This window comes from Bombina bombina, chromosome 11 (assembly GCF_027579735.1).
Source record: "Bombina bombina isolate aBomBom1 chromosome 11, aBomBom1.pri, whole genome shotgun sequence".
Lineage (NCBI taxonomy): Eukaryota > Metazoa > Chordata > Amphibia > Anura > Bombinatoridae > Bombina > Bombina bombina.
Window position 1 is genome coordinate 164,352,000 of NC_069509.1, and position 26,114 is coordinate 164,378,113.

The window sequence follows — 26,114 nt, forward strand, 5'->3', positions numbered from 1 at the left end:
TCCTTTTTGTCCACAGCAAGAAAAGACCAGGTAAATATAAGCAAGATGGCAAGATGGAAAATGTACGCATGCACTACTCCAGAAACCCCTGCACATTGTGCTAAAAAAATACGTTTAAAATGCTTTTATATTGTATGTAAATCTTTTGTAATACACTGTAATACATTCTGATGTACAGTGTGCAAGTAGTATATTGAAATAATGTTTTTACCCCATATCATGCAGGAATTCTTTGAGCGTTTATTAACACTGCATTGTCTCTTTCTTTAGGATTATATCAACTGTGCAGAGGTGTGGGTAGAATATACCTGCAGACACTTTACGGTATGTGTTATACTTATTTTATTCAAACACCTAGTGGTCTTTAACCTTCTATCTATAATGTACATATTATTTTGGACTCAGTGGTTGGTAGCATAGTTTGCTTGTAAATAAATGCATTGATACTAGGCAGCAAGTTTGTCATCTCTGCATACTCCACTTTTATTTATTATACAAAGCATGAGTGTGTATTTGCACACATATTCGCTTTACTCTCTCGCCGCCCATTCTAAAATTTAAATTTGGAGAAGAATCTGGCAAATACTGTTTAGGACAGAGATCTTTCAACTATGCAAAATGAGTTACAATTCTAAAGAAACAACATCCAATAAATCTGCACCTTTGTGCAAATATAGGTATGATTTTTTAGTAAGACTATGTATATTTAAAAAAAAAAAAAATATATATATTATCTTTAAAAAATATTTCAGTTTTTAGCCACCTGCAATTAATGATTTTTGTAAGTATCAGACAACAGTATTCTTGCTTCAGTTTTGAAAGGTGTCACTGTAAACTTATGCATGAACATGGTTGATGTTTTAATACATTTTAAATGGAATTTATTTCTACACTTTATGATGGCACAAAAATTCCCATAAAATTAATTTTACATATTTTTATCTTGGTGTTTATTGACACAGTGTTGTCTAACGTATTAGAGCATTTTATTGCTAAACCTGTTACAGAGAGATAGGTGTTTGCGCTAGGACGATAATCAAAACACAACTATGTACCAAAGGAGAACCCTCTTGTCTCCTTATAAATCTGAACTAGCAAAGATACAAACCGTACAATAATTGCACTAATACAAGCTGAATCTGAACATGACCAAAACACTTAAAGGGATAGAAAGGTCAAAATTGAACTGTGCCTGGGTGCATTTCATTTTGAAATAGAAGCATTTTAGGGGGTCCAAGTGTTTGTTAAATGCAATAGAAAGAAATGAATATCCCAATGTTAGAGTATAATGTTAGAGTATAATGTTAGAGTATAATGTTAGAGTATAATGTTAGAGTATAATGTTAGAGTATAATGTTAGAGTATAATGTTAGAGTATAATGTTAGAGTATAATGTTAGAGTATAATGTTAGAGTATAATGTTAGAGTATAATGGTACAGCATGATGTTAATATTTTTTTTCCCCACCACCACAAGGTATCAGGTTTATTTGTGTTGGTTATTTGCTAAAATTGTAATGATTTAAGTTGTCAAGATTGATCATGCTTGTTTCATAGAGATTATGTTTTGCCATTTGAGTTAAAATACCAACGTGGTATACCCGAATGTATTTGCAGGAGATTTTGGTTATATTATGTCATTAAAGTGAATGTCAATTTTGATGCTAAAGTGCCTGTTTTTTTAAAATTCGATTAAAAACAGGGGCACTTTAATTCATCAAAACTTACCTTTTAATCTTCACAGCAGCTCCAGCTTCCTCCACCCGTCACAAAGCCTCTTCCTGGGTTTAAAATGAGGAATCCGGCTTCCTCCAATCACGGTGTTGAATCAGACACTGATTCCCCCGGGGGGAAGCCGTGATTGCAGGATAACCTATCCATCATTTCTGACATCAGAAATGGCTTGCAACGACCGGAGGAAGCTGGAGCTGCTGTCAAGATTAAAAGGTAAGTTTCTTTTCAGAACAGGAGGGAAATGTAAATTTTGATGAATTAAAGTGCCCCTGTTTTTAATAGAATTTTTGAAACCGGGCACTTTAGCATCAAAATTGACATTCACTTTAATATGGCAATTATTATGTTTTAAATTGTCCTTTGTGAAGTAAATGCATTGTATGACGTTTGGGAATATACCTCGCTGGTTTTTAAAATAAATAAATAAATAAATAAAAGCAGTTTTTGCAATTTTCTTCCATTAGCAAAACTGCTTCTAGTAAAAGTTATTACTTTTTTCAATGGCATACGTACATATGCTGTGAGGGACGTGCACCAGTATTTAACCACTATTCCTATTCAGAGAGCTGACGGCCGTGTGTATTACATCTATGAAGATGACATTTGTGTGATAATACAAGTCACTGCTGACTCTCTGAGAAGGTGTGGTGTTAGAATACTGGTGCACGTGCCCTGACAGAATATGCGCGTATGCCGCAGAAAAACAGTGCAGGTACAAATCCCCAAATCTTGAATTCCAAAATCCAAACTTATTCTGAAATCCAGACTTTTTAATTAATATTTTTAAGAAATCAAATGATCAAAGATTACTATTTGTCCTGCCTGTACGTCACAATCTTCTCTGCCTGCACCTTTAGGTTGGTCCTTGTGTTCTAAAATGTAAATAATTATCTATATTTATTTAAAACAACTATTACCTTTCTGATTAAAGTACAGGTGGCCCTCAGTTTACAACGGTTCAATTTGCACCGTTTCAGAATAACAACCTTTTTTTCCAGTCATGTGACTGCTATTGAAAAGCATTGAGAAGCAGTGCTTGTACTGTACTATCTTTCTGATGGTACTATGTATACACCAGTATTATAAAGTATAAAAAACTGCCTTTAGGTTGCATGTATAAGCTGTATAATGGCATATAAATACTGTCTACATTAAATAAGATATTGTTGTTTATACTTCGTCCCATCCCCTCTCCAAACTGCACCATTTTACAGTTCAGATTCAGCTTTAATTAGCGCATCTTTTGTACAGTTTGTTTTTTGCTAACCCAAAGCTTATTGCAAACTGTTAGTTAGTTTAAATTCCAGTTGTAATTGTTATGAACTGGTACTAATATCACATATCTGCATTAAAGTCTATGAAGAGTGTTGGTGTTGGTATCATTTCATACTTACAACTGGAATATAAACTAGCCCTGTGTTTTTAAGCCCTGGAAAAGGTTTATGCAAAGCTGCTCAGGAGTTGAAATGTGTTGGCCGTTCAGAGCTTAATAAGGGTAATGTGCCAATCAGGAGGGGCCTATCACCAGCTGTGCCCTGATTAGGAACTATTTAGGAGGGCAACTGGTGCTTGCATTTTTTTGCCAGGATTTAATCACAGGTTTTCCAACAAGCATTTGTTTAATAGCAGAATATTGTAATGAATTAGAGCATTTAACATTAAACTACAATGTCCCTTTAAAGAAGAAAGGGTAAGTGTACACATGTGATATAAAAGGAAAAAGCTGTGCCACTCTAAAGGAAAGGCACGTGTCTTGTTTCTGTTGATTTATGGTCATTTGAACTAATTTGTGGACAGAAAGGGCTGCAGTATATTGCTGGCCAATGTGTTGCAGACAGATCCACCATGTATTTAATCTGAGAGAGGACAGAATTGGAGCTCTCCTAGTTAAAGGGATAGTAAACCCAATTTTTTTCTTTCATGATTCAGATAGACCATGCAATTGTAAGAAACTTTCTAATTTACTCCTATTATCAATTTTTCTTCCTTCTCTTGCTATCTTTATTTGAAAAGCAGAAATGTATGTTTAAGAGCCGGCCCATTTTTGGTTCAGGACCTGGGTTGCACTTGCTGGTTAGTTACATTTATCCACATATAAGCAAATGCAACCCAGGTTCTGAACCGAAAATGGGCCAGCTCTTAAACATACATTTCTGTTTTTCAAATAAAGATACCAAGAGAAGGAAGAAAAATTGATAATAGGAGTAAAATAGAAAGTTGCTTAAAATTGCATGGTCTATCTGAATCATGAAAGAAAAAAAAAATTGGGTTTACTATCCCTTTAAGTTTTGCAGCAGCTGTGAGACTGATGTGTCTTCTTCCCTTGTAATGCACAGAAGCGAGAAGTCAACACCATTTTGGCTGATGTCATAAAACATATGACCCCAGACCGTGCGTTTGAAGATTCGTACCCACAGGTAACGCACTTAATTTGAACATTTGCTCTTATGATGTCTCTGCAGAAAATCAGTGTCTCTAACGTTCTAATTTTGCAACTAGAAATATGTGACTTAATATTTTTATTGTAATGTTCTTCATTTCAGCTGCAGTCGGTAATAACGAAAGTCATAGCTCATTTCCACGATTTCTCAGTGCTCTTCTCCATAGTAAGTCGTTTTATTGGTTTACCTTTGTTTTGCAGAAACGAAATTTTCTTAATTATTTTAAATAAAAAAAAATGTGTATTTTATTTATTTATTTTAGGAAAAATTCCTGCCGTTTCTGGATATGTTCCAGAAAGAGAGTGTGAGAGTGGAGGTGTGTAAATGCATTATGGAAGTATTTATTAAGTAAGTATACTTTAACGACTGAAATAACCAAAATCTGCTAATAAGTGCGAGGGAAATCCTATGCAAAAATATAAGTCTGTTCTCCTGTAACATAAATAATAATCATCTGAACGTCACATTATAAAACACTTAAAGGGACAGTTTTTATTTAAAAAAATTCTCCCCTTTAATTTGTTCCCAATGATCCACTTTAGCTGCTGGAGTGTATTAAATTGTTTACAAGTTTTTTATTACCCTTATATTGACATTTGAAATAGCTGATTTAGCCTGTGGTATCCCCACCCATCCTTAAAGTTTTTGGCCTCAAGGCCAAGCTGTGTTAACACAGCCAGTAGAAGAAATTACACTCCCAGTGGGGTATAGAAGAGATAAAGTAATACAATGTTAATTTTGTGACGTACATGGTACGTTGTGGTCATTAAGGAGTTTACTTAAAAAGGTTTTTAAAACAAGCTAATTATCCACTGACTGCCAGAAAGACCTATTTGCTCTGGTAGCCACAGTGTTTTAAGTGCAGAAGAGAAAATGTGACTCCTCCTTGAAAAGCTGCACAGTAAAGTAAAGGGGAATTGTACAGTGTATAAAAAACAGCATTTAAACAGACATTGCACTGTCAAATATTCCCCCCTTTGTGTTCCCAGTTATACATTTTACAAGCTGTAGCATATAAAATTGCTTACAAACATACCCCATTTACCTTTATTTTGCCATTTGAAATAAGTGATTTTGCCTATTGAAACCCCCACTTATATTGACAATTTCAGTGCTACAGTATTGCTATAGGAAAGTTATTTAAACAATTGGCAGCAGAAGAACTCAATCTTTCTGTGGCAGTGGGGGAGATCAGCTAATATGAAAAGGTGTTCATGCAGCTACTTTGAATGCAATGAACTCTAATCGTCTGCTTGTCTTATTACATTGTCCCTTTAAATGTGTCAAAAATATTTTTTGGCGTGAAAAGTTCAGCAGCTAATGCTTATTAGCTGATGAGGACAACGCTAGTGATGAAGAAGGGTACAACTCTACAAGCCTGAAAAGAACATGCTGGTTTGTTTCAGAGACACACAATACATATTACAATTACATATTGACTACAATGTCAATTTAAAGGGACGTGTAAGTCAAAATTAAACTTTGATGATTCGGATAGAGCATAACATTTTAAGTGACTTTTCAATTGTATTTCTTTTATTAAATTTACTTTGTTCTCTTGGTGTTCTTTGTAGAAAAGCATACCTAGGTAGGCTCAAGACCAGCAATACACAACTGGGAGCTAGCTGTTGATTGGTGACTACACACATATGCTCACCATTTGTCTTCAGTAGTGCACTGTTGCTTTATAGCTGACTTTATTTATGTGTTTAACTGCTTTGCAGGGTATAACATTGCTAGAAAGATTTTTGCAATCACTGTCGCCATAACACATATTCCTGAGCCTATCTAGGTATATGCTTCAACAACAGATACTAATAGTACAGAGCAAATTACTTTATGTATGTGTTTAACATTATTACAAACATTTTTGGAATCACTGCTGACATAGAGTACTAAAGACATGTGCACACTCCTGAGCCTACCTAGGTATGCCCTTCAGCAACAGATACTAAAAGCAAATTTTATATTGTAAGAAAATCTTTATTTTATTTGAAATGCACACTCGTAATCATGGAAGTTTAATTTTGCCTTTACAGTTTTATTGTTCATCGGTACAACCAGTGCTGAATTCATATTCTTGCTTCCACAAGCCACAGAATTATTTCTTTATTCAGTTGTTTTGTTTTTTACCTTTTCTGATCCTTTTCATTAGACATCAACGTGAAGTTACTAAAGATCCGGTCATACTTAATGCTCTCCTTCACGTGTGCAAGACCATGCACGACTCTGTAAAGTAAGTCCCATCTCACGCTATATGCGGCCCCAAGTAAATGATGCGTCATAATATTTTATTTATTTGGTTCTTTTGTAGTGTTAAGCTTGTTGTTTTATATTACTTTTATCAGAAGCACTAGCAGGTTTGTTTTCATACAGTAATAACTTGCAAAGAAAAGCTGGGAAGGACTGGTTTTGGCCTTTTGTGGGTATCAGTGATGAGCAGCCATATCATTCTAGACAAGGCCAAAGTTTAACACTAAAATTAAAGGGACAGCAAACATTTTGTTATTACAAGACATTTCTCTTGTCTTGCTATGGAATAACATATTAACCAAGGCTAAACGTTTTTACTTTGGAGGAGCCAATCCGAGCTTGAGTCTACAGACAGCATGGCTTGCCACTGTCATTATGTTAGTATGAAGTGCATTGTTTTGTGGTTGTTAAACCCAACTGAAGACATATCTGTAGCAGGGTTAGCCTTCAGAAGACAGCAGGGCATGTTTTGTAAATTAAAAATCTCTATCTGTTTACTGTCCCTTTAACCTAGTGAATCCTGCAGCATTGTGATTGCAGCATTTGCTTTGCTACAGTGTTATGTTTGCAGCATTTGCTTTGCTACAGTGTTATGTTTGCAGCATTTGCTTTGCTTACAGCGTTATGATTGCAGCATTTGCTTTGCTACAGCATTATGATTGCAGCATTTGCTTTGCTACAGCGTTATAATTGCAGCATTTGCTTTTCTACAGCGATATGATTGCAGCTTTTGCTTTGCTACAGCGTTATGATTGCAGCATTTGCTTTGCTACAGCGTTATGATTGCAGCATTTGCTTTGCTACAGCATTATGATTGCAGCATTTGCTTTGCTACAGCATTATGATTGCAGCATTTGCTTTGCTACAGCGTTAGGATTGCAGCATTTGCTTTGCTACAGCATTATGATTGCAGCATTTGCTTTGCTACAGCATTATGATTGCAGCATTTGCTTTGCTACAGCGTTAGGATTGCAGCATTTGCTTTGCTACAGCATTATGATTGCAGCATTTGCTTTGCTACAGCGTTAGGATTGCAGCATTTGCTTTGCTACAGCATTATGATTGCAGCATTTGCTTTGCTACAGCGTTATGATTGCAGCATTTGCTTTGCTACAGCGTTATGATTGCAGCATTTGCTTTGCTACAGCGTTATGATTGCAGCATTTGCTTTGCTACAGCGTTATGATTGCAGCATTTGCTTTGCTACAGCGTTATGATTGCAGCATTTGCTTTTCTACAGTGTTATGTTTGCAGCATTTGCTTTGCTACAGCATTATTGTAATGCTCGTGGGATACTCCACTATCAGACCGAACTCGGCCAGTAGTCTTGTTATCCCGGCGTTGAGCCGGAATGATAGGGAATATCCCATAGCAGAGAAAGTTAGTAAGATGAGGAAGGTGGCACACACCACAGGCAGGACAGTCCCCAGCGGCAACGGCAGAGCAGTCCAAGGACAAACCACTAGAATGGTCAGGCAGGCAGGGTTTGGCAACAGTAAAGCAGTCCAAGGGCACACCACTAGAATGGTCAGGCAGGCAGGATTCGGCAACAAAGAGGCAATCGAGAACAACAGGGGTTAATAAGCAGAGTAGTCAGACAGGCAGGGTTCAGCAGCAGTATATCAATCTAGCAGTTAAGGGGTATAGCAGGCAGAGTAGTCAGACAGGCAGAGTTCAGCAGCAGTATATCAATCCAGCAGTTAAGGGGTATAGCAGGCAAAGTAATCAGACAGGCAGGGTTCAGCAGCTGTATATCAATCCAGCAGTTAAGGGGTATAGCAGGCAGAGTAGTCAGACAGGCAGAGTTCAGCAGCAGTATATCAATCCAGCAGTTAAGGGGTATAGCAGGCAAAGTAATCAGACAGGCAGGGTTCAGCAGCTGTATATCAATCCAGCAGTTAAGGGGTATAGCAGGCAGAGTAGTCATATCTTTATTTGGAGATTGCACAATAAGTGAGCTGGAGACAAAACTGTTTTCCCTTTACCATTTCAGCGTGTTAGCAGGAGAAACTGGATTGGTAAAGGGCATGTATTCTGAGTTAGCTGCTTAGGGCTCGATTTATCAAGCAAGGGCGGAAAGGGGCTTACATATTCGCCCCAGCTCTCCTCTGGCGGGCAGCAATCTTCTGCCAGAATTTAACATTGCACACGAGCGCTAGCCAATCACGCACGGGCTGGAGCTGTCAATCTCCCTGGTCGGACAAGACCGGGGAGACTGAAATTCTCCACTTGAGAGTTGGAGAAGAGGCTAGGAAGCAGAGGTCTGATAAATACTGACTGCAGGTTCTCTTGTCCCCTGCAGTCAGAAGGGAGGAGGAGGCTTGATAAATCGAGCCCTTAGTATGATGTAATGGGTCACAGTGTTCTGCACAGAAAATGTTGCCAGCTGGGTGGCATTATAAAGTAGTCGGGTGGGGGCAGTGTAATACTGATATAATATTTCCTGCTATCCAAAGCACAAATGAACTGCATAATTTAACATAAATATATTTAATGAGAATTTGAGCAAATAACATTGCACCCTTTTAATATTCGCTGATTTTAGCTCACTTTTGGATACATTTTTAGGTGGTCAGCAGAATCAGCTTGGGGCATCCATTAAAAAGTCACTTTTGAGAGTTGCACAGAGTAGATAAACTTATATGTGTCATAAACAGGGCATCACCTAGCGAGTTTTACTTCTGAAACAATATAAATAATAACCGTTTAAATCTCTGTATAATGACTGTGCAGTTGTATAGAATTGCACCACAAGCTTGTTGTGTTCATGCAGAATGTGTCATTATGTACAGTGCGCTGACCCTCGAAGATGAAAAGCGAATGCTGGCTCATCTCATCAATGGCTTCATAAGAATGGTGAGTATCAATCAGGGCCTTATACACAGAGCAAAACTGTAAGGTGCAGATTGTGCAATCCCTGCTCAAACATACAGTTATACAAAGTAAATCCCGATAAGCTGTCTATCATCCCTAGCATTATATGACACCAGACTTGTGTACTGTGTTTGTGATTAACAATACAGTAAAATAATAATTAAACTTTTGTGAGTCAGATAGGCAGTATGCAGCTAAAAAAAGTCCATTTTCTTCTAAACAAATCAGAATAGAGGGCGCCACATGGTACAGATCATAAAGTTACTTCAAAACAGGTACAAGATTAACAGAAGAATCCTACTCACAAGATGTAAAGCACAGTTGTGCAATACCAGCAGTCCGGAACTACCCGTCGTCCGGTAGACCAATAGATGATGTCACAAAGGGGATCCTCGTCTCGCCAGGGAGAGTCCAGAAATAGCACGGAAGGGAGCCTGTACAGCAATGGTCGGTCCCACAGGTCCAGAGGCCTGGATGAAGAGTCTACAGCTCCAACTTGGTTAGAAAGTCCCAAAATAGGGAAAATAATAGGTCGGCAGCAAATGGAGAGTTAAAAGAACCTTTAAAAGATTTTATTATAACAATAAAAACAACAGCAACGCGTTTCTCAGTGTTACACACTGTTTCATCAGGCTAATTTTCTTCTGTTATCACAATTGCTTTGCTGCAGTATAACGCAATGCTGCCATAGAGTGCTCAGAGCATGATCTTGGTTTACTTTTCAACAAAGGATTACAAGAGGACAACGCTAATTTTAGAATAGAAGTAAAGTGGATTTTTTTTTACATGCTCTTTCTGACTCATGAAAGTTTAATTTGGATTTTTCATTATCTTTTAACTGATTTACCCCAAATAGGTTATCACATGTGGGTGTTGAAGGCGTTAGGATTTACATATGCTGAGTGTCACAATGGTTATGGTATTCACAATGTTCACCTTACGTAGGGCTAGATTATAAGTGGCGCGCTATTTATCACTCTCGCTCGTGCGTTAACTTCTCTAGAAGTAAGCTTTTTGTGTGCGTCGGGTAGCCTGAGTATTACAAGTTGAAAAGTAAAAGTTTTTGCATGTGCGCTAATCCTGCACTCTCAGAAAAGTCCGGATATCACGTCCGCGTTAACGTATTCCCCCATAGACTTCAACGGAACGTGAAAAGTGGAAAACACCTAACACCCAACAAGTCGCAGGCAAACCCAATCGCATTTTCTCAAGTGCACTAACCCGATATTTTAATATTTCACGTTCCAATGTTCTTCACATAGCAGAATATGTTCTACTTATTCTTAAATAAATATATATATATATATGATATTTGTTGGTATAATATATATCTACAGGGAGTGCAGAATTATTAGGCAAGTTGTATTTTTGAGGATTAATTTTATTATTGAACAACAACCATGTTCTCAATGAACCCAAAAAACTCATTAATATCAAAGCTGAATAGTTTTGGAAGTAGTTTTTAGTTTGTTTTTAGTTTTAGCTATTTTAGGGGGATATCTGTGTGTGCAGGTGACTATTACTGTGCATAATTAATTATTAGGCAACTTAACAAAAAACAAATATATACCCATTTCAATTATTTATTTTTACCAGTGAAACCAATATAACATCTCAACATTCACAAATATACATTTCTGACATTCAAAAACAAAACAAAAACAAATCATTGACCAATATAGCCACCTTTCTTTGCAAGGACACTCAAAAGCCTGCCATCCATGGATTCTGTCAGTGTTTTGATCTGTTCACCATCAACATTGCGTGCAGCAGCAACCACAGCCTCCCAGACACTGTTTAGAGAGGTGTACTGTTTTCCCTCCTTGTAAATCTCACATTTGATGATGGACCACAGGTTCTCAATGGGGTTCAGATCAGGTGAACAAGGAGGCCATGTCATTAGATTTTCTTCTTTTATACCCTTTCTTGCCAGCCACGCTGTGGAGTACTTGGACGCGTGTGATGGAGCATTGTCCTGCATGAAAATCATGTTTTTCTTGAAGGATGCAGACTTCTTCTTGTACCCTGCTTGAAGAAGGTGTCTTCCAGAAACTGGCAGTAGGACTGGGAGTTGAGCTTGACTCCATCCTCAACCCGAAAAGGCCCCACAAGCTCATCTTTGATGATACTAGCCCAAACCAGTACTCCACCTCCACCTTGCTGGCGTCTGAGTCGGACTGGAGCTCTCTACCCTTTACCAATCCAGCCACGGGCCCATCCATCTGGCCCATCAAGACTCACTCTCATTTCATCAGTCCATAAAACCTTAGAAAAATCAGTCTTGAGATATTTCTTGGCCCAGTCTTGACGTTTCAGCTTGTGTGTCTTGTTCAGTGGTGGTCGTCTTTCAGCCTTTCTTACCTTGGCCATGTCTCTGAGTATTGCACACCTTGTGCTTTTGGGCACTCCAGTGATGTTGCAGCTCTGAAATATGGCCAAACTGGTGGCAAGTGGCATCTTGGCAGCTGCACGCTTGACTTTTCTCAGTTCATGGGCAGTTATTTTGCGCCTTGGTTTTTCCACACGCTTCTTGCGACCCTGTTGACTATTTTGAATGAAACGCTTGATTGTTCGATGATCACGCTTCAGAAGCTTTGCAATTTTAAGAGTGCTGCATCCCTCTGCAAGATATCTCACTATTTTTGACTTTTCTGAGCCTGTCAAGTCCTTCTTTTGACCCATTTTGCCAAAGGAAAGGAAGTTGCCTAATAATTATGCACACCTGATATAGGGTGTTGATGTCATTAGACCACACCCCTTCTCATTACAGAGATGCACATCACCTAATATGCTTAATTGGTAGTAGGCTTTCGAGCCTATACAGCTTGGAGTAAGACAACATGCATAAAGAGGATGATGTGGTCAAAATACTCATTTGCCTAATGATTCTGCACTCCCTGTATACCTATGTATATAGATGATTATATATTATATGGATTATCTATTTAAGAATACTTAGAACATTCTTCAGTGAAAGGCGCTTTTAAGCATATTGAAGCCCAGTTTAAGCACAGTGTTCGTCTGAAGGATGTGAAGGGAGTATTGCCTGATGACGCCATGTTTTCACCTATGGGAAATCTATTCTAGGGCTCTCTGTAAATTTGGCCGCAGGGATTCATCTGCTGCTTCCCTTTACAAATCGACATTATACTCCTCTACCATAACCTCTGCTGATATGTTCAGTTTTGAGCCCTTAAAACTTTTTTATGCAATATCATTTTCCAAAGAAAATTATCGGACAGTGTTATGATTGGAACTTTACTTTGAAATGTATTTTTTTCTCACTTTTTTGTTTTGCGTAACATAACAGTTAACAACCCTGAAAACGTGCTAACCTGATGAGTGTAAATTGCGATCGAGCTTGCTTGTTTGAATCCACTTTCAACTTGTAATACATGTGCTTCTTCTGAAGTGCGCAAACAGCCGCGATAAAACCGATAACAGTTAGCGAGCCACTCATAATCTAGCCCTTAATGTGTAAACAGCTGTAGATCTTGGTGCTTGATCTTGTGCTCTTGGTTTATCTGTGTTTTTTTGAAACATTTATAGTTAACTGAAGAAAAAAATCTGTTCCTTTCACCTTTTCGTGCACCACCTAAATAGAAAAAGGGAAAAAAAATACTTTTTTATATCCTACGCCAAAGGTTTACAAAGTTTTTAGAAACTACAGAGCTAACAGATGACGGAGTCAGCCATACGTTAAATAATAGGAAATAATTTGATGTAGTGATTATACAAAACCATTTAAAGTAGGAATTGTCGCTAAACAAATATTATAAATGGCTTACTAGATTCCTGGATGTCTAAGCAGACCAGATAAATGGTGATATTCTGATATTTGTAGCCGGCCTGCACATAGGTTGTCTGATTTCTGCATATTATAGCGAGACCTGCTGCTACCTTCATTTAAAGACATATCTTAGTTTTCAAAAAATAACAATAAAATAGTGTATAAAGCATGCATGATATGTTGGCTGTGGATGTGCTGAATTAGTGCTTCAGTAGGTGGCGCTATCAGTTCATCTTACATCTTATATCTTGTTTGTCAAGCTCTTCTGTTCTTGGTCGTGATGCTATTTAATCTTTCAGTCGTTATTATAGTAAGTGCACCAGTGCTAAATAGGACTTGACAAACATTAATAAAATGTACTTTTATTATTTGTAGTTCTGTAAACAAACTGATGGTAAAGGACTATAATCAGACTAATTTGCCTTGGCCAAACATTAGCTCCTATTCTTCACAATAAAAAACACACAAATATGATATAATTGTTTATTTCCCTAAGTATAATAAAATTCAATATACAAAAGAATTATCTGATGAACAATTTCTTTTGCACTGTCTCTCTCTTGATTATTCCCTCTCTCCCATTCTCTCCATCTTCCCCTCTCTCCCCGTGTTTCCCTCTCTCTGCTTGCGATCTTTCCCAAGGTCTCCTTTGGACGTGACTTTGAGCAGCAGCTGAGCTTTTACGTGGAAGCCAGATCAATGTTTTGTAATCTGGAGCCTGTTCTGGTTCAGTTAATCCATGTGAGTAATGGTTACGCATACCTGCCCTGTTTGCTTGTACCTATTTGTATAGGCAACACATTAAACACTAAATAAACGCTAGATAGAATGATGCATTCAAAGAAATTATTAGTCTGAGAATAACACGTAGATGTAGTTTTTTAAACTTTCATTGGCTGTTTAAATATTGACCTAATAAATGTGTGTCTGTAAAACATTGGGAGCTGCCATGTTGTAACTTAGGTCACCTTCTTTTCTGTGACCAATAAGGGACAGTTATAAATAGGTCACTAGAGTGTGCAGCCAATGTCTGTCTGGACTATAACAGGAACTGGGGACAAAATAAATAATGGAAGTATATTGCAGACTATATTTATATATATATATATATATATATGATTTATCATTTTATATTACCAGCTCAAAGTGTTTAATGTCCCTTTAAATGTTCCTGAGGATAGTCTCAGATGGCTACGTAACCTTAAACAGTACTTTATCTGTGGCCTTCTCCTGTGCTAGTGAGCAATATACCTGTCACAGGTGACTTTCCCTTTACGCTGCTTGTATATGAACATCTTATAGTATTTAACTTAATTATCTTAACATTACACTGCTGAGTTCTTGTTCTTGTGTTACTCTTGTAATCTATAAAGCCTTTTTCACCAGAACATGTAATGATGTAAGTCCCTTAAAGGGACAGTCAATACTAAAATGGTTATTGCTTAAAAAGATAGATAATGCCTTTACTACCAACCCCCGAGCTTTGCACAACCAACATTGCTAGATTAATATACTTTATAACCTTTAAACTTCTAAATTTCTGCCTGTTTATGAGCCACTACAGACAGCCTCTTATGCTTTTTTTATTTGCTTTTTCACAACAGGAGACTGTTAGTTCATGTGAGCCATATAGATAACATTGTGCTCACGCTCGAGGAGTTATTTAAGAGTCAGCACAACACAGCACTAAATGCAAGTCAATAGATAATAAATAGTCATGTGATCAGTTTGCTGTCAGAAGAGGCTTAGATACAAGTTAACCACAAAGGTAAAAAGTACATTATTATAACTGTGTTGATTATGCAAAACTGGGGAATGGGTAATAAATGGATTATCTATCTTTTTATACAATAACAATTCTAGTGTAGACTGTCCCTTTAAAAGGACATGTAAGTGAAAATTAAACATTCATGATTCAGATCAAGCGTACAATGTAAAATAAATAGATACAATTTTCAATCTTATTTCTGGTATGAAATATACCACTTTCACTTGCTAACCCTTGTAAAACATTTGCCCCTTTCCATGAGAGCGTACTGAAGTAGGCAAAGAAGTGTGCACATGTATTAAAGGGGTATGAAACCCAAAAATAAGTTTCCAATTTACTATTCTCAAATGTACTTTTTTCCTATGGTATTCTTTGTTGAAGAGCGAGCATACCTAAATATCTATTGTGCACTTGTTTGGAGCTCTACATGGCAAGAAAAACCAAGTTAATTTTTATAATAGAAGTAAACTGGAAACTTTGTGGCCTTCTTATTCCTTTAAGCAGTATATGGCAACAATGTTTGTAAAAATGTTATACAATGCTTGACACGTGCACAATCCTGAACCTACCTCAGTATGCTCTCATGGAAAGGGGCTATGTTTCAATAAAGGATAATTTTGATGAAAGAAGTAAATTAAAAAAAATTTTTTAAATGGTATACTCCATCTGAATCATGCAAATATAATTCTAAGTTCCATGTCCCTTTAAATAAAGTTATTTCTTATTATAATGCAAAATAGAATGTTAGATATGGTTTGATATTTTTGGGTTTCACGTTTTCCTTTGAAGAGCAGATACCACTTGTACTGACAAAGCTCCTCTAATTCTAACCTTGGTCTTCTATTTAGAGTGTGAATAATCTGGCAATGGAGACAAAGACCGTTATGAAAGGAAATCATTCTCGGAAGACAGCTTCATTTGTCAGGGTAAGTGGGTTTTCCATGTACAGAATGAAAGACAACCTCACCTAATATGAAATCATCTAATTACACTTCACAGCCTCCTGTTTTACATCTGTTACTGTTTTAAGAAACCAGAGTTATCCAGATAATTTTTTTACGGAAGATCTTGCTAAAAGCCAAGAGGGCTTTGTAGGTTTGATGCTGATTTCACCTTAAAACCTACAATCTCTGCATCAAGGCAATGTATATATAGTAGTGTGTAAGGTGTTATGTGCACATATTTTATCTGTTCGGCATTGAGAAGCCATTGTTTAAAGGGACAGGAAACCTGATTTGAATAGAACATACAGTTTTAAGCAGCTTTCCCATTTACTTCTATTATCAAATTTGCTTCATTCTTTTGTTATCTTTTGTTGAAGGAACAGCATTGCACTACTGGCAGCTAGCTGAGCACATCTTTAGCCAATCACAAGAGACAAATATGTGCAGGCACCAATCAGCAGCTAGCTCCCGCTAGTGCAGGAAATGTGCGTATTCATTTTCAACAAGGGATACCAAGAGAACAAAGCACATTTTAAAATAGAAGGGATTTTAAAAGTGTCTTAAAATGACCTGCTCTATCTGAATCCTGCGAGTTTAATTTTGACTTTCCTATCCCTTTAACCTGCATTATGTGTTAGCGCTTCCTCTGTTCTGATATGGCACAAAGTAGGCTTAAAGGGACATGAAACCCAAAGCAGTACTGCTCCTTCAAAAAAAGTATACCAAGAGAATGAAACAAATTAGATAATAGAAGTAAATTGGAAAGTTGTTTAAAATTGTATGCTCTATCTGAATCATGAAATGAATATTTTGGGTTCCATGTCCCTTTAACCATGTATGATAGTTATGAAGATCTATGCAGAGCTTTAAGTATGGTCTGGGGGGTATGGGCAGAGCTATCACAGAAGCTGGGAAATGCAAACATGCACAATATATAGGTTGTTTTTTCATGATCACTCTTAGTAATGAGTGTAAAGTATTATACAAATGTCTTGATAAGCATTACTAGGCTTGATACACTAATCTTCTATTCAGGGTTTTATTTCCATTGTTTTTCTCTACAAAGTGTCATTCTAAATTGATTCAGATAATTAATTACAATCCCAAGGAGCATAGAAACTATTTTTTAGAATTGCCACTTCTACAAGATTTGTCTATATCTGCACACTGAATTCACCTGAAACATTTCCCCACATTCTTCCATCTCGCCTACCTCTATTTGTTTTACGTTATATTAGTTGGTAATCTTTCCTTGTGTACAGTAACTTAACATATAGGGCTGGACTGGGAATAAAAAGCAGCCCTCGAAAATTTGGAGACCAACCCTATTTTCCGTTGACTCAGTATAATGCGCACACCCCATTTTTCTCAAAGATGATTACTGGGATATGAAAAATAAGATGTCCTGAGCATCGGAGGGAAAAATAAAAAAAACTGCTTTATTCAAACAAGATTAAAAATTGCATAGACATGCAGGGGTCAAGGAAGAGACTGTCCTGACGCGTTTCACGCCCCTAGTGGCACTTAGTTATAGGATACAGGTGTAAGAGACCACTGCTTATTTAAGGACGGACTCAACCAATCAGGGACCACAAACCGGACCACACATGGAAGCGCCCATTTCATACATTAGGTGGTATTACAAAAAATAGACATAAAAAATAAATGATAAAAAAACAGAGATACAATTTCCTTGAAAAAATGCTTACAGGATCTTGAAAAATATATACAGTACAAGAAATGTTAGCCAATAATGTTGATAAATAAATTAGTTCATTTACAAACATGGTAAGATCAATGAATGTTTGAACATTAGCTTAAACATGGATGCTATTTTATATTTGTCATTGGCTTATTTGATTAACTAGAAAAGTTGGTGAATACTCCTTCCCCCAATATTTTATATCAAAATTATATTATATTAGTTTGTATTAAAAAAGTGCCAAATTGTTGTTATATAGGCACCCTCTAACCCAATTGCGTCCATTAATCACCCATTTAAATTGTAGTTTTGCAGCCCCAGCTGCTGTAGCCCACCGGGAAATCTCCTGGTATCCTGGTAGGCCAATCCAGCCTTGCTGATATATGGTCGCAGCAGATGGACACAGTCTAAGATGGTGTTTGACGCATGTAAAAACCAATGCGTTTAAAATACGCTTGATATAAAAATACAAAGTATCAAAACGCGTTTCTCAGTACAAAGACTGTTTCATCAGGTGATCTTTTTCTGCTTCACAGATTACTCTATTCCCAGTTTGGGATTTTTCATTTGAAGAGGAAGCGGCACCTACTCTTAATTGGCACTTTGTTTCACATATATATCATTTGTGGCACATTTGGTGCACACAGTTTATTTATTTAGTTTTTTCCTATTTTGCTTTGCATTAAAAACATGGTTCTCTGATATTTGTTTCCATAGGCTTGTGTTGCCTTTTGCTTCATCACCATACCGTCACTGACCAGCATCTTCACGCGGCTCAATCTGTACCTACACTCAGGCCAGGTAGCTCTTGCAAACCAGTGCCTTTCCCAAGGTGAGTGTTCATAATGCAGCTTTTTTTCTGGTATTGTTAAATAAAAAATCTGATGTAAAAATGGGCAAATAAATGTACTTTGTTTCAGGCTGAATATGGGACACTCTTGATTAGAAACAAGGCAAACGTTTTATTTGTCAAATAAAGCCAGACGGTATTAGTGAAGCGCCAAATAATTTTGAGTAGCTGGACTTCCTGAAGAAAGGACATGAAACCACAATGTTTGCTTCATTCAGACTGCATGTATAATTAAAAAAAAATGTAATTTGTTCACTCATTATCCTTTGTTGAAAAGCATACCTAAGTACTGGGAGCTAGCTGCTGATTGGTGGCTGCACACATATGCCTTTTGACATTGGCTGACCAGATGTGTTCAGACAGGTTCCTGTAGTGCATTGCTGGTCTCTAGCTGACTTTAACTATGTGCGTAACCCATTTGAGAGTTAAACACAGAGTTATATGCAAGCAATAGTGCAATATAAGAATCCTCTAACACATCAGAGCGTTTTCTTTTGTGCACGTGTCTTTCCCTTTAAGGGATACTTAAACTGAACATATGCAAGAAACAGTCCAAACTGGAGTTCTTCCTGGCCCACAAGGCTTCCTGGCCCACAAGGCTTCTAGTGAATAACAAAATGTATGCTTACCTGATAGATTAATTTCTTTCATGATGGTGAGAGTCCACAAGCCATCATATGTGGGATTAAAGTCCAGTCCTACAGGAGGAGAAATATACCCCACACAACAGAGTAGTTTGTTCTTAAAACTTCTTTATCCTGATGAAAAAAAATCATGTAAGGAGAATCACAAGAGAAAGCAGAAAGCTCAGTGTAAGAATGAAGTTCCTGTGAGGGAATCAGGAAAAAAATGCGTACTGCCTCTTTAAAAGAAATACTGTACTTTAAAATATAACAAATGACAATTTGAGTCAAGAAAAGGTTTTAAATGTATGTTTACTGTAACTCTAGTTATTAAAGGTGCTTACCACTCTTAGTCTCTGAGGAGAAATTGCATTGTGTCATCAAAGATGGCCACCGCCTTTGAAGGAAAGTAGAAAACAGCACAGTTTTGGTGCGATAAAGTTAACTTCTTGAGCTCTGCACAGAATGAAGCTTAGAAACTTCTGAAAATGAGCTCCCCAGCTTCAAAAATGTCCCTGATCATCTGAGAGCCTGCTGAGCACGAGGGGAAGAGCTTGGGAAGTTCTAAAATCTTGCACCAAAAAAATTGAGGCAGTACCTCAATTTTATTGTACATGTGTAAAAGTGCCCGACACTGTATGTAGTGTTATCCGGTATATGTAACTATGTATATCAAGGGTAATATCTCCGGAAGGAGGTTATTGAACAGAGGGGACTTATACATAACTTGCTTTATTATGTTTTATGCTGCAATATGTGTGAGATGATGCTCAGGCAGGTATGGAACATTTATATTTTACTTTTGTTTTGGAGATAACTGAACGGACTGGGGCGGTCCTGCATGGCACTCCATGTGACCGGGTGTGGTCTCATTGACTTCCTCTTTCCTTACCATGCGGTTTACAGGAGAAGCGGTTTTCTCTGTGGGGCCTGGGTCATAGGAGGTGTTGAGTGCCCCTGCCATTGGGGTTATAAAGGTGCCATTTATCTTGTTCTAGTGTCCATCTTAAAAGTGCAAGCTATGGAGGACTCTGATGCGTTAGAGGGTACTCCCTCTTTTCCTAAAGCTAATACCCGCTTTTATTGTGAGGAGGCTACTGTATACCCGCCTGCCCAATTATGTTACACATGCCTCGATAAGGTAGTGATATCTAACAAGACAAAGATGTTTAGTACCACTGAGCTGTCCACCTCTGAGGGATCTCCGTCCCGTGAGGTGCGTTCCCTGCAATCATCTCCTACTACACATTCAGCCTCCCATTGCACTGCTAATCCTCTTTCGGGGGGGGGGGGGGCTTTTACCGCCAGACTTTTCTGAACAGTTACAAACGTCAGTGTCTGCGGCCTTCAGTGCTTTACCTCGCCCTGCTAAGCGCAAGCGAAAGGTTAAATATTGCTATCCTTCCCAGGGTTCATCTACCAATTTGTTGGATTTATCTGATACTAGATTATCCGCTGATGAAGACTCCTCTGATACTTCAAAGGAGGCTCTTTCTGGGTCGGAATCTGTTGCCTCTAAACCTCTGGCTGCGGAGGAACCAGATTTTAGATTTAGGATCGAGCACTTTCGCTTTCTATTAAAAGAAGTGTTGGCTACGTTAGAGGTTCCGGAACTTAAGTTACCCAAAGAACAGGACAGGGTGGTGCCACAGACTTTCCTGGTTCCTGTAAAGATGGCAAATATTATTAAGAATAAATGGGAGAGACTAGGATCTTCTTTTTCCCCTTCTTCGTTTAAAAAAAAAATGTTCCTCGTTCCAGACTCTCAAATAGAGTTGTGGGGGTTTGTAACTAAGGTGGATGGAGCTATCTCCACGCTTACTAAACGCGTCATTATCCTGCTTGAGGATAGATCGTTGTTTAAGGAGCCCATGGACAAGAAGCTAGAAACTCTATTAAGGAAAATGTTTCAGAACATGGGGTACTTGTTTCAGCCTGCAACATCGGTTGCTGCGGTAGCTGGAGCTGCTACCTATTGGTACGACTCACTATCGGAAATGATCGAGGTGGAAACTCCCCTCGACGAGATCCAGGAAATAATTAAGGCCTTGAGGGTAGCTAATTCTTTAATCTGTGATGCAAATATGCAGATTATTCGCCTGAATGCAAAAACATCAGGTTTTTCTGTTCTAGCCTGTAAGGCTCTCTAGCTGAAGTCTTGGTCTGCAGACATGACTTCAAAATCTAGATTGCTTTCCCTTCCATTTAAGGGGAAGATACTTTTCGGTCCAGGCCTGAGCTCTATCATATCCACTGTCACTGGGGGCAAGGGTGCCTTTCTACTGCAAGATAAGAAGAATAAACCTAAAGGACAAGGTCCTAATTTTTGTCCCTTTCGTTCAGATAAATCCCAACGCCAGCAGCCCTCCGCGAAGCCTGATCAGTCCAAGGGTACTTGGAAACCATCTCAATCTTGGAATAAATCCAAGCAGAACAAGAAGCCCGCCGAAACAAAGTCGGCATGAAGGGGCGGCCCCCGATCCAGTGTTTGATCGTGTTGGGAACAGACTATCTCTCTTTGTGGAGGCTTGGTTGGGGGACGTGCAAGACCCTTGGGTTCTAGAGGTCATCGCTCAGGGTTACAGGATAGGTTTAAAATCTCATCCACCCAGGGGCAGATTCCTCTTATCAAACCTGTCTTCAAGACCAGAAAAACTAAAAGCTTTTCTAGGGTGCGTGAGGGATCTCTCCTCCCTAGGAGTAATTGTGCCGTTACCTCTATCAGAGAGAGGTCTAGGGTACTACTCAAACCTTTTTGTGGTCCCAAAGAAGGAGGGTACTTTTCGCCCGATTCTAGACCTAAAGTGTCTAAACAAGTTTCTGTCAGTCCCATCGTTCAAGATGGAGACGATAAGATATATTCTGCCCTTAGTTCAAGAGGGACAGTTCATTATTATGATAGACTTGAAGGATGCTTACCTACATGTGCCAATACACAAGGATCACTTCAAGTTCTTAAGATTCGCCTTTCTGTATCAGCATTTCCAGTTTGTGGCTCTTCCTTTTGGTCTGGCTACTGCTCCAAGAGTCTTTACAAAGGTTTTGGGTGCTCTGCTCGCAGTGGCGAGGTCCAGAGGTATTGCAGTAGCGCCATACTTGGACGACATCCTGGTCCAAGCTCCGTCCTGCCGGCTGGCAGAAGACCATTCCAGAGCTGCTCTTCTTCAATCTCATGGATGGAAGATAAACTTAGGAATGAGTTCTCTGGTGCCCAGTACCAGGGTAGAATTCAAGGGCATCATAATAGATTCCATATCCATGAGGAATCTCTTCTCCCGATCAACATTTTGGAACTTTGAGCGATCTTCAACGCTCTGAAGGCTTGGCCTCTTCTGGGTTCGTCCCAGTTTTATCAGATTCCAATCGGACAACATTACTTCCGTGGCTTACATCAAGGGGAACGAGGAGCTCCCTAGCAAGGAGGGAAGTATCTCGGATTCTGGAATGGGCGGAGGCCCACAACTGCCCGCTGTCAGCGATCCACATTCCGGGAGTGAACAACTGAGAAGCGGATTTCCTCAGCAGACAGTCCTTTCATCCGGGAGAATGGTCTCTCCATCCCAAGGTGTTTGCGGAGATATTTGCAACAGATGGGGGACCACGGAGATAGATCTCATAGCGTCCCGACCCGAATTCCAAGCCACCCAGATACGGGTCGCCGTCCAGGGATCCACAGGCGGATCTGATAGATGCATTTGCAGTGCCTTGGAGGTTCAAACTAGTTTACATTTTTCCTCCGTTACCACTTCTACCTCAGGTAGTGGCCCGCATCAAACAGGAGCAAGCTTCAGCAATTCTAATTGCTCCATCGTGGCCTCGAAGGATGTGGTTTGCGGGCCTAGTGGGGAAGTCCTCATCTCCTCCATGGAGGTTACCTTGTCGCAGAGATCTGCTGGAACAGGGCCCTTTTGTTCATCAGAATCTGCGTGGAGATTGAACGCTTAGTCCTAGCCAAGAGAGGTTTTTCTGAGAGAGTGATTGATACTCTCATTCAAGCTAGAAAGCCTGTCACTAGTCGCATCTATCATAAGGTGTGGAAGACCTACTTATTCTGGTGTAAAGAGCGTGGATTCCCCTGGCATAAGGTCAGGGTGTCCAGGATTCTTTCCTTTCTCCAAGATGGTTTGGAGAAGGGACTTGCCGCTAGTTCCTTGAAGGGACAGATTTCGGCACTATCTGTGTTATTACACAAGAGGTTCGCTGAGCTTCCTGATATACAGTCTTTTGTTCAGGCTCTGTCTAGAATCAGGCCTGTGTTTAGACATTCCGCTTCTCCTTGGAGCTCCGTTTGAGCCCATGCATTCAATTGACATTAAGTTACTGTCTTGGAAGGTTCTTTTTCTACTGGCTATTGCTTCGGCACGCAGAGTCTCTGAGATGGTGGCCTTGCAATGGGAGCCTCCTTACCTAGTTTTTCATGCTGACAACTTCAAGGCTGTCCTTCGCACTGGGTTGGGTTTTCTCCCTAAGGTTGTGTCTGATCGCAACATCAATCAGGAGATTGTGGTTCCTTCCTTGTGTCCTAATCCTCCTCCTTCGAAGGAACAATTACTTCATAATCTGGATGTGGTTCGGGCTTTGAAATTCTATCTTCAGGCCACGAATAATTTTACACAGACTTCAGCATTGTTTGTTGTCTATTCTGGGAAGCGCAGAGAGCAGAAGGCTTCTTCCACTTCCCTATCTTTTTGGTTGAGGAGCATTATTCGCTTAGCATATGAAACAGCAAGACATAAGCCTCCTCAGAGGATTACGGCTCATTCAGCTGTGGCTTCATCTTGGGCCTTCAAGAATGAGGCCTCTATGGAGCAGATTTGTAGGGCGGCTACCTGGTCTTCCTTACGTACTTTTTCAAAGTTTTACAAATTTGATGTTTTTGCTTCGGCTGAAGCAGCTTTTGGGAGAAAGGTTTTGCAGGCTGTGGTGCCCTAAGAATAGGGTCCGCCTCTCTTTTACCCTCCCGTTTTCATTCAGTGTCCTCTAGAGCTTGGGTATATGTTTCCCACCAGTAAGGAATGAAGCCGTTGACTCTCTTCATATTAAGATGGAAAACATAAATTATGCTTACCTGATAATTTCCTTTCCATCTGTATGAGGAGAGTCCACGGTCCTCGCACATTTTCTCTGTTGGGCGAACCAAAATGTTTTGTTTGTTCTTCTGGCACCATTTATACCCTGATATTTCTCCTACTGTTCCTCGTTCCCTCTGGAGAATGACTGAGGGATGGGGGAGTGGGGGAGGTATTTAAAGGGACAGTCTAGTATAAATTAAACTTTCATTATTCAGATAGGACTTTTAATTTTAATCAACTTTCCAATTTACTTTTATCATCAAATTTGCTTTTTTCTCTTGGTATTCTTAGTTTAAACTAAACATAGGTAGGCTCATATGCTAATTTCTAAGCCTTTGAGGGCTGCCTCTTATCGCATGCTTTTTAAATCTCTTTTCAACACAAAGAGACAGAAAGTACACGTGGGCCATATAGATAACACTGTGTTCAGGCACAGGGGGTTATTTAAGATTTAGTACAAAACAATGCTAAATTTAAGACAATAGATAGTAAACAGTCACAGTCATGTGATCAGGGGGCTGGAAGAAGGTTCCTAGATACAAGGTAATCACAGAGGTAAAAAGTATATTAATATAACAGTGTTGATTATGCAAAACTGGGGAAGGGGTAATAAAGGGATTATCTAACTTTTAAAACAATAACAATTCTATGGTAGACTGTCCCTTTAAGCCTTTGGCTGGGGTGTTTTTGCCTCCTCCTGGTGGCCAGGTTCTGTATTCCCACAAGTAAGGAATAAAGCCGTGGACTCTCCTCATACAGATGGAAAGGAAATTATCAGGTAAGCATAATTTTATGTTTTTTCTTACTTATCTTGTTATCTTTGTTTGAAAAAGCAATAATGTAAGCTAAAGAGCTGGCCCCTTTTTGGTTGAGCACCAGGGTAGAACCAAAAATGGGCCAGCTCCTAAGCTTACATTCAAATAAAGATACCAAGAGAATGAAGACTAATTGATAATAGGAGTACATTAGAAAGTTGCTTAAGTTTAATTTTGACTAGACTATCCCTTTAATACCACTCGTGATGGCTTGTGGACTCTCAACATCTTACGAAAGCAAGATTATTGTGGAGGTGTGCAAATATATTGTTGTAACATTTTATTAGCACACCCCTAAAACAACATAAAAGTAACTGTGAAATAATACTTAAAGTGTCAGTAAACTTTAAAAATAATGTTATATAATTCTGCACATAGTGCAGAATTATATAACATTATATTAGCCAAACATTATAAAACATAATTGTACCCTATTTTTTTTTAAAAACGCTGTTTCGCAGACCCGCTCTCTGCTGAGCGGGTCTGTTATATTTACTCAGCACATCGGGCCAGCTGTATAGTCACAGCCCGGCCCGACCGCGCCATAAGACTAAGTGCAGCTCACTCATGCTGTCAGACAGAGCAGGAGCGAGCTGCACTTAGTGCTATGGCGCGTTCAGGCCGGGCTGTGACTATACAGCTGGCCCGATGCGCTGAGTAAATATAACAGACCCGCTCAGCAGAGAGCAGAGAGCGGGTCTGTAAAACAGCGTTTTTAAAAAAAAATAAAATAATAGGATACAATTATGTTTTATAATGTTTGGCTAATATAATGTTATATAATTCTGCACTATGTGCAGAATTATATAACATTATTTTTAAGGTTTACTGTCCCTTTAATATTTAATTTAAATCTTTCCCTAACTGGTCACAACAAATAATATAAGATAAATAGTCTCAGACAAGGGGTGTGTCACTGGACTGCAAAACAATACAGTCATTGTTGAGTTTTCAAATGCTTGTAAATAATTTATTTTGTAGTTTGTAAGGTGCTAGGGCATTACCAGCTGAGACATTTTGTGTGTGTCAAGGTGACTGCTTGTTATAATGTTCCTTTAACAAGATCCAGACGCATCTCTGTGTAATGCCCTCATGCCTGTCTGACCTTGCTCCGTGCCCTTTGAGTGGTGCCCCTGGTTCTCTATATGTCCTGTAGCTCAGTAAGCCAGAAAGATCCAGCAGCTGCTGAGAATGAGCTGACTCAGGGCGCTGAGCTTGGATTTTGGGATATCTGATTTTGTATTTTTTT

The 26,114-nt window shown here is 38.8% G+C and overlaps 1 protein-coding gene across 2 annotated transcripts in view; it reads left to right on the forward strand.

The window, feature by feature from the left end:
* Positions 1-26,114, forward strand: part of VPS35L (VPS35 endosomal protein sorting factor like) — a 156,765-nt gene that overhangs the window by 72,083 nt on the left and 58,568 nt on the right. For both annotated transcript variants that reach the window (XM_053695001.1, XM_053695002.1), the window contains exons 18-26: positions 271-324; positions 4,070-4,150; positions 4,277-4,339; positions 4,437-4,522; positions 6,330-6,410; positions 9,220-9,283; positions 13,734-13,832; positions 15,708-15,785; positions 18,223-18,337. In XM_053695001.1, coding sequence (XP_053550976.1) covers positions 271-324; positions 4,070-4,150; positions 4,277-4,339; positions 4,437-4,522; positions 6,330-6,410; positions 9,220-9,283; positions 13,734-13,832; positions 15,708-15,785; positions 18,223-18,337 — 721 coding nt within the window. The remainder of the gene's footprint in view (positions 1-270; positions 325-4,069; positions 4,151-4,276; positions 4,340-4,436; positions 4,523-6,329; positions 6,411-9,219; positions 9,284-13,733; positions 13,833-15,707; positions 15,786-18,222; positions 18,338-26,114) is intronic.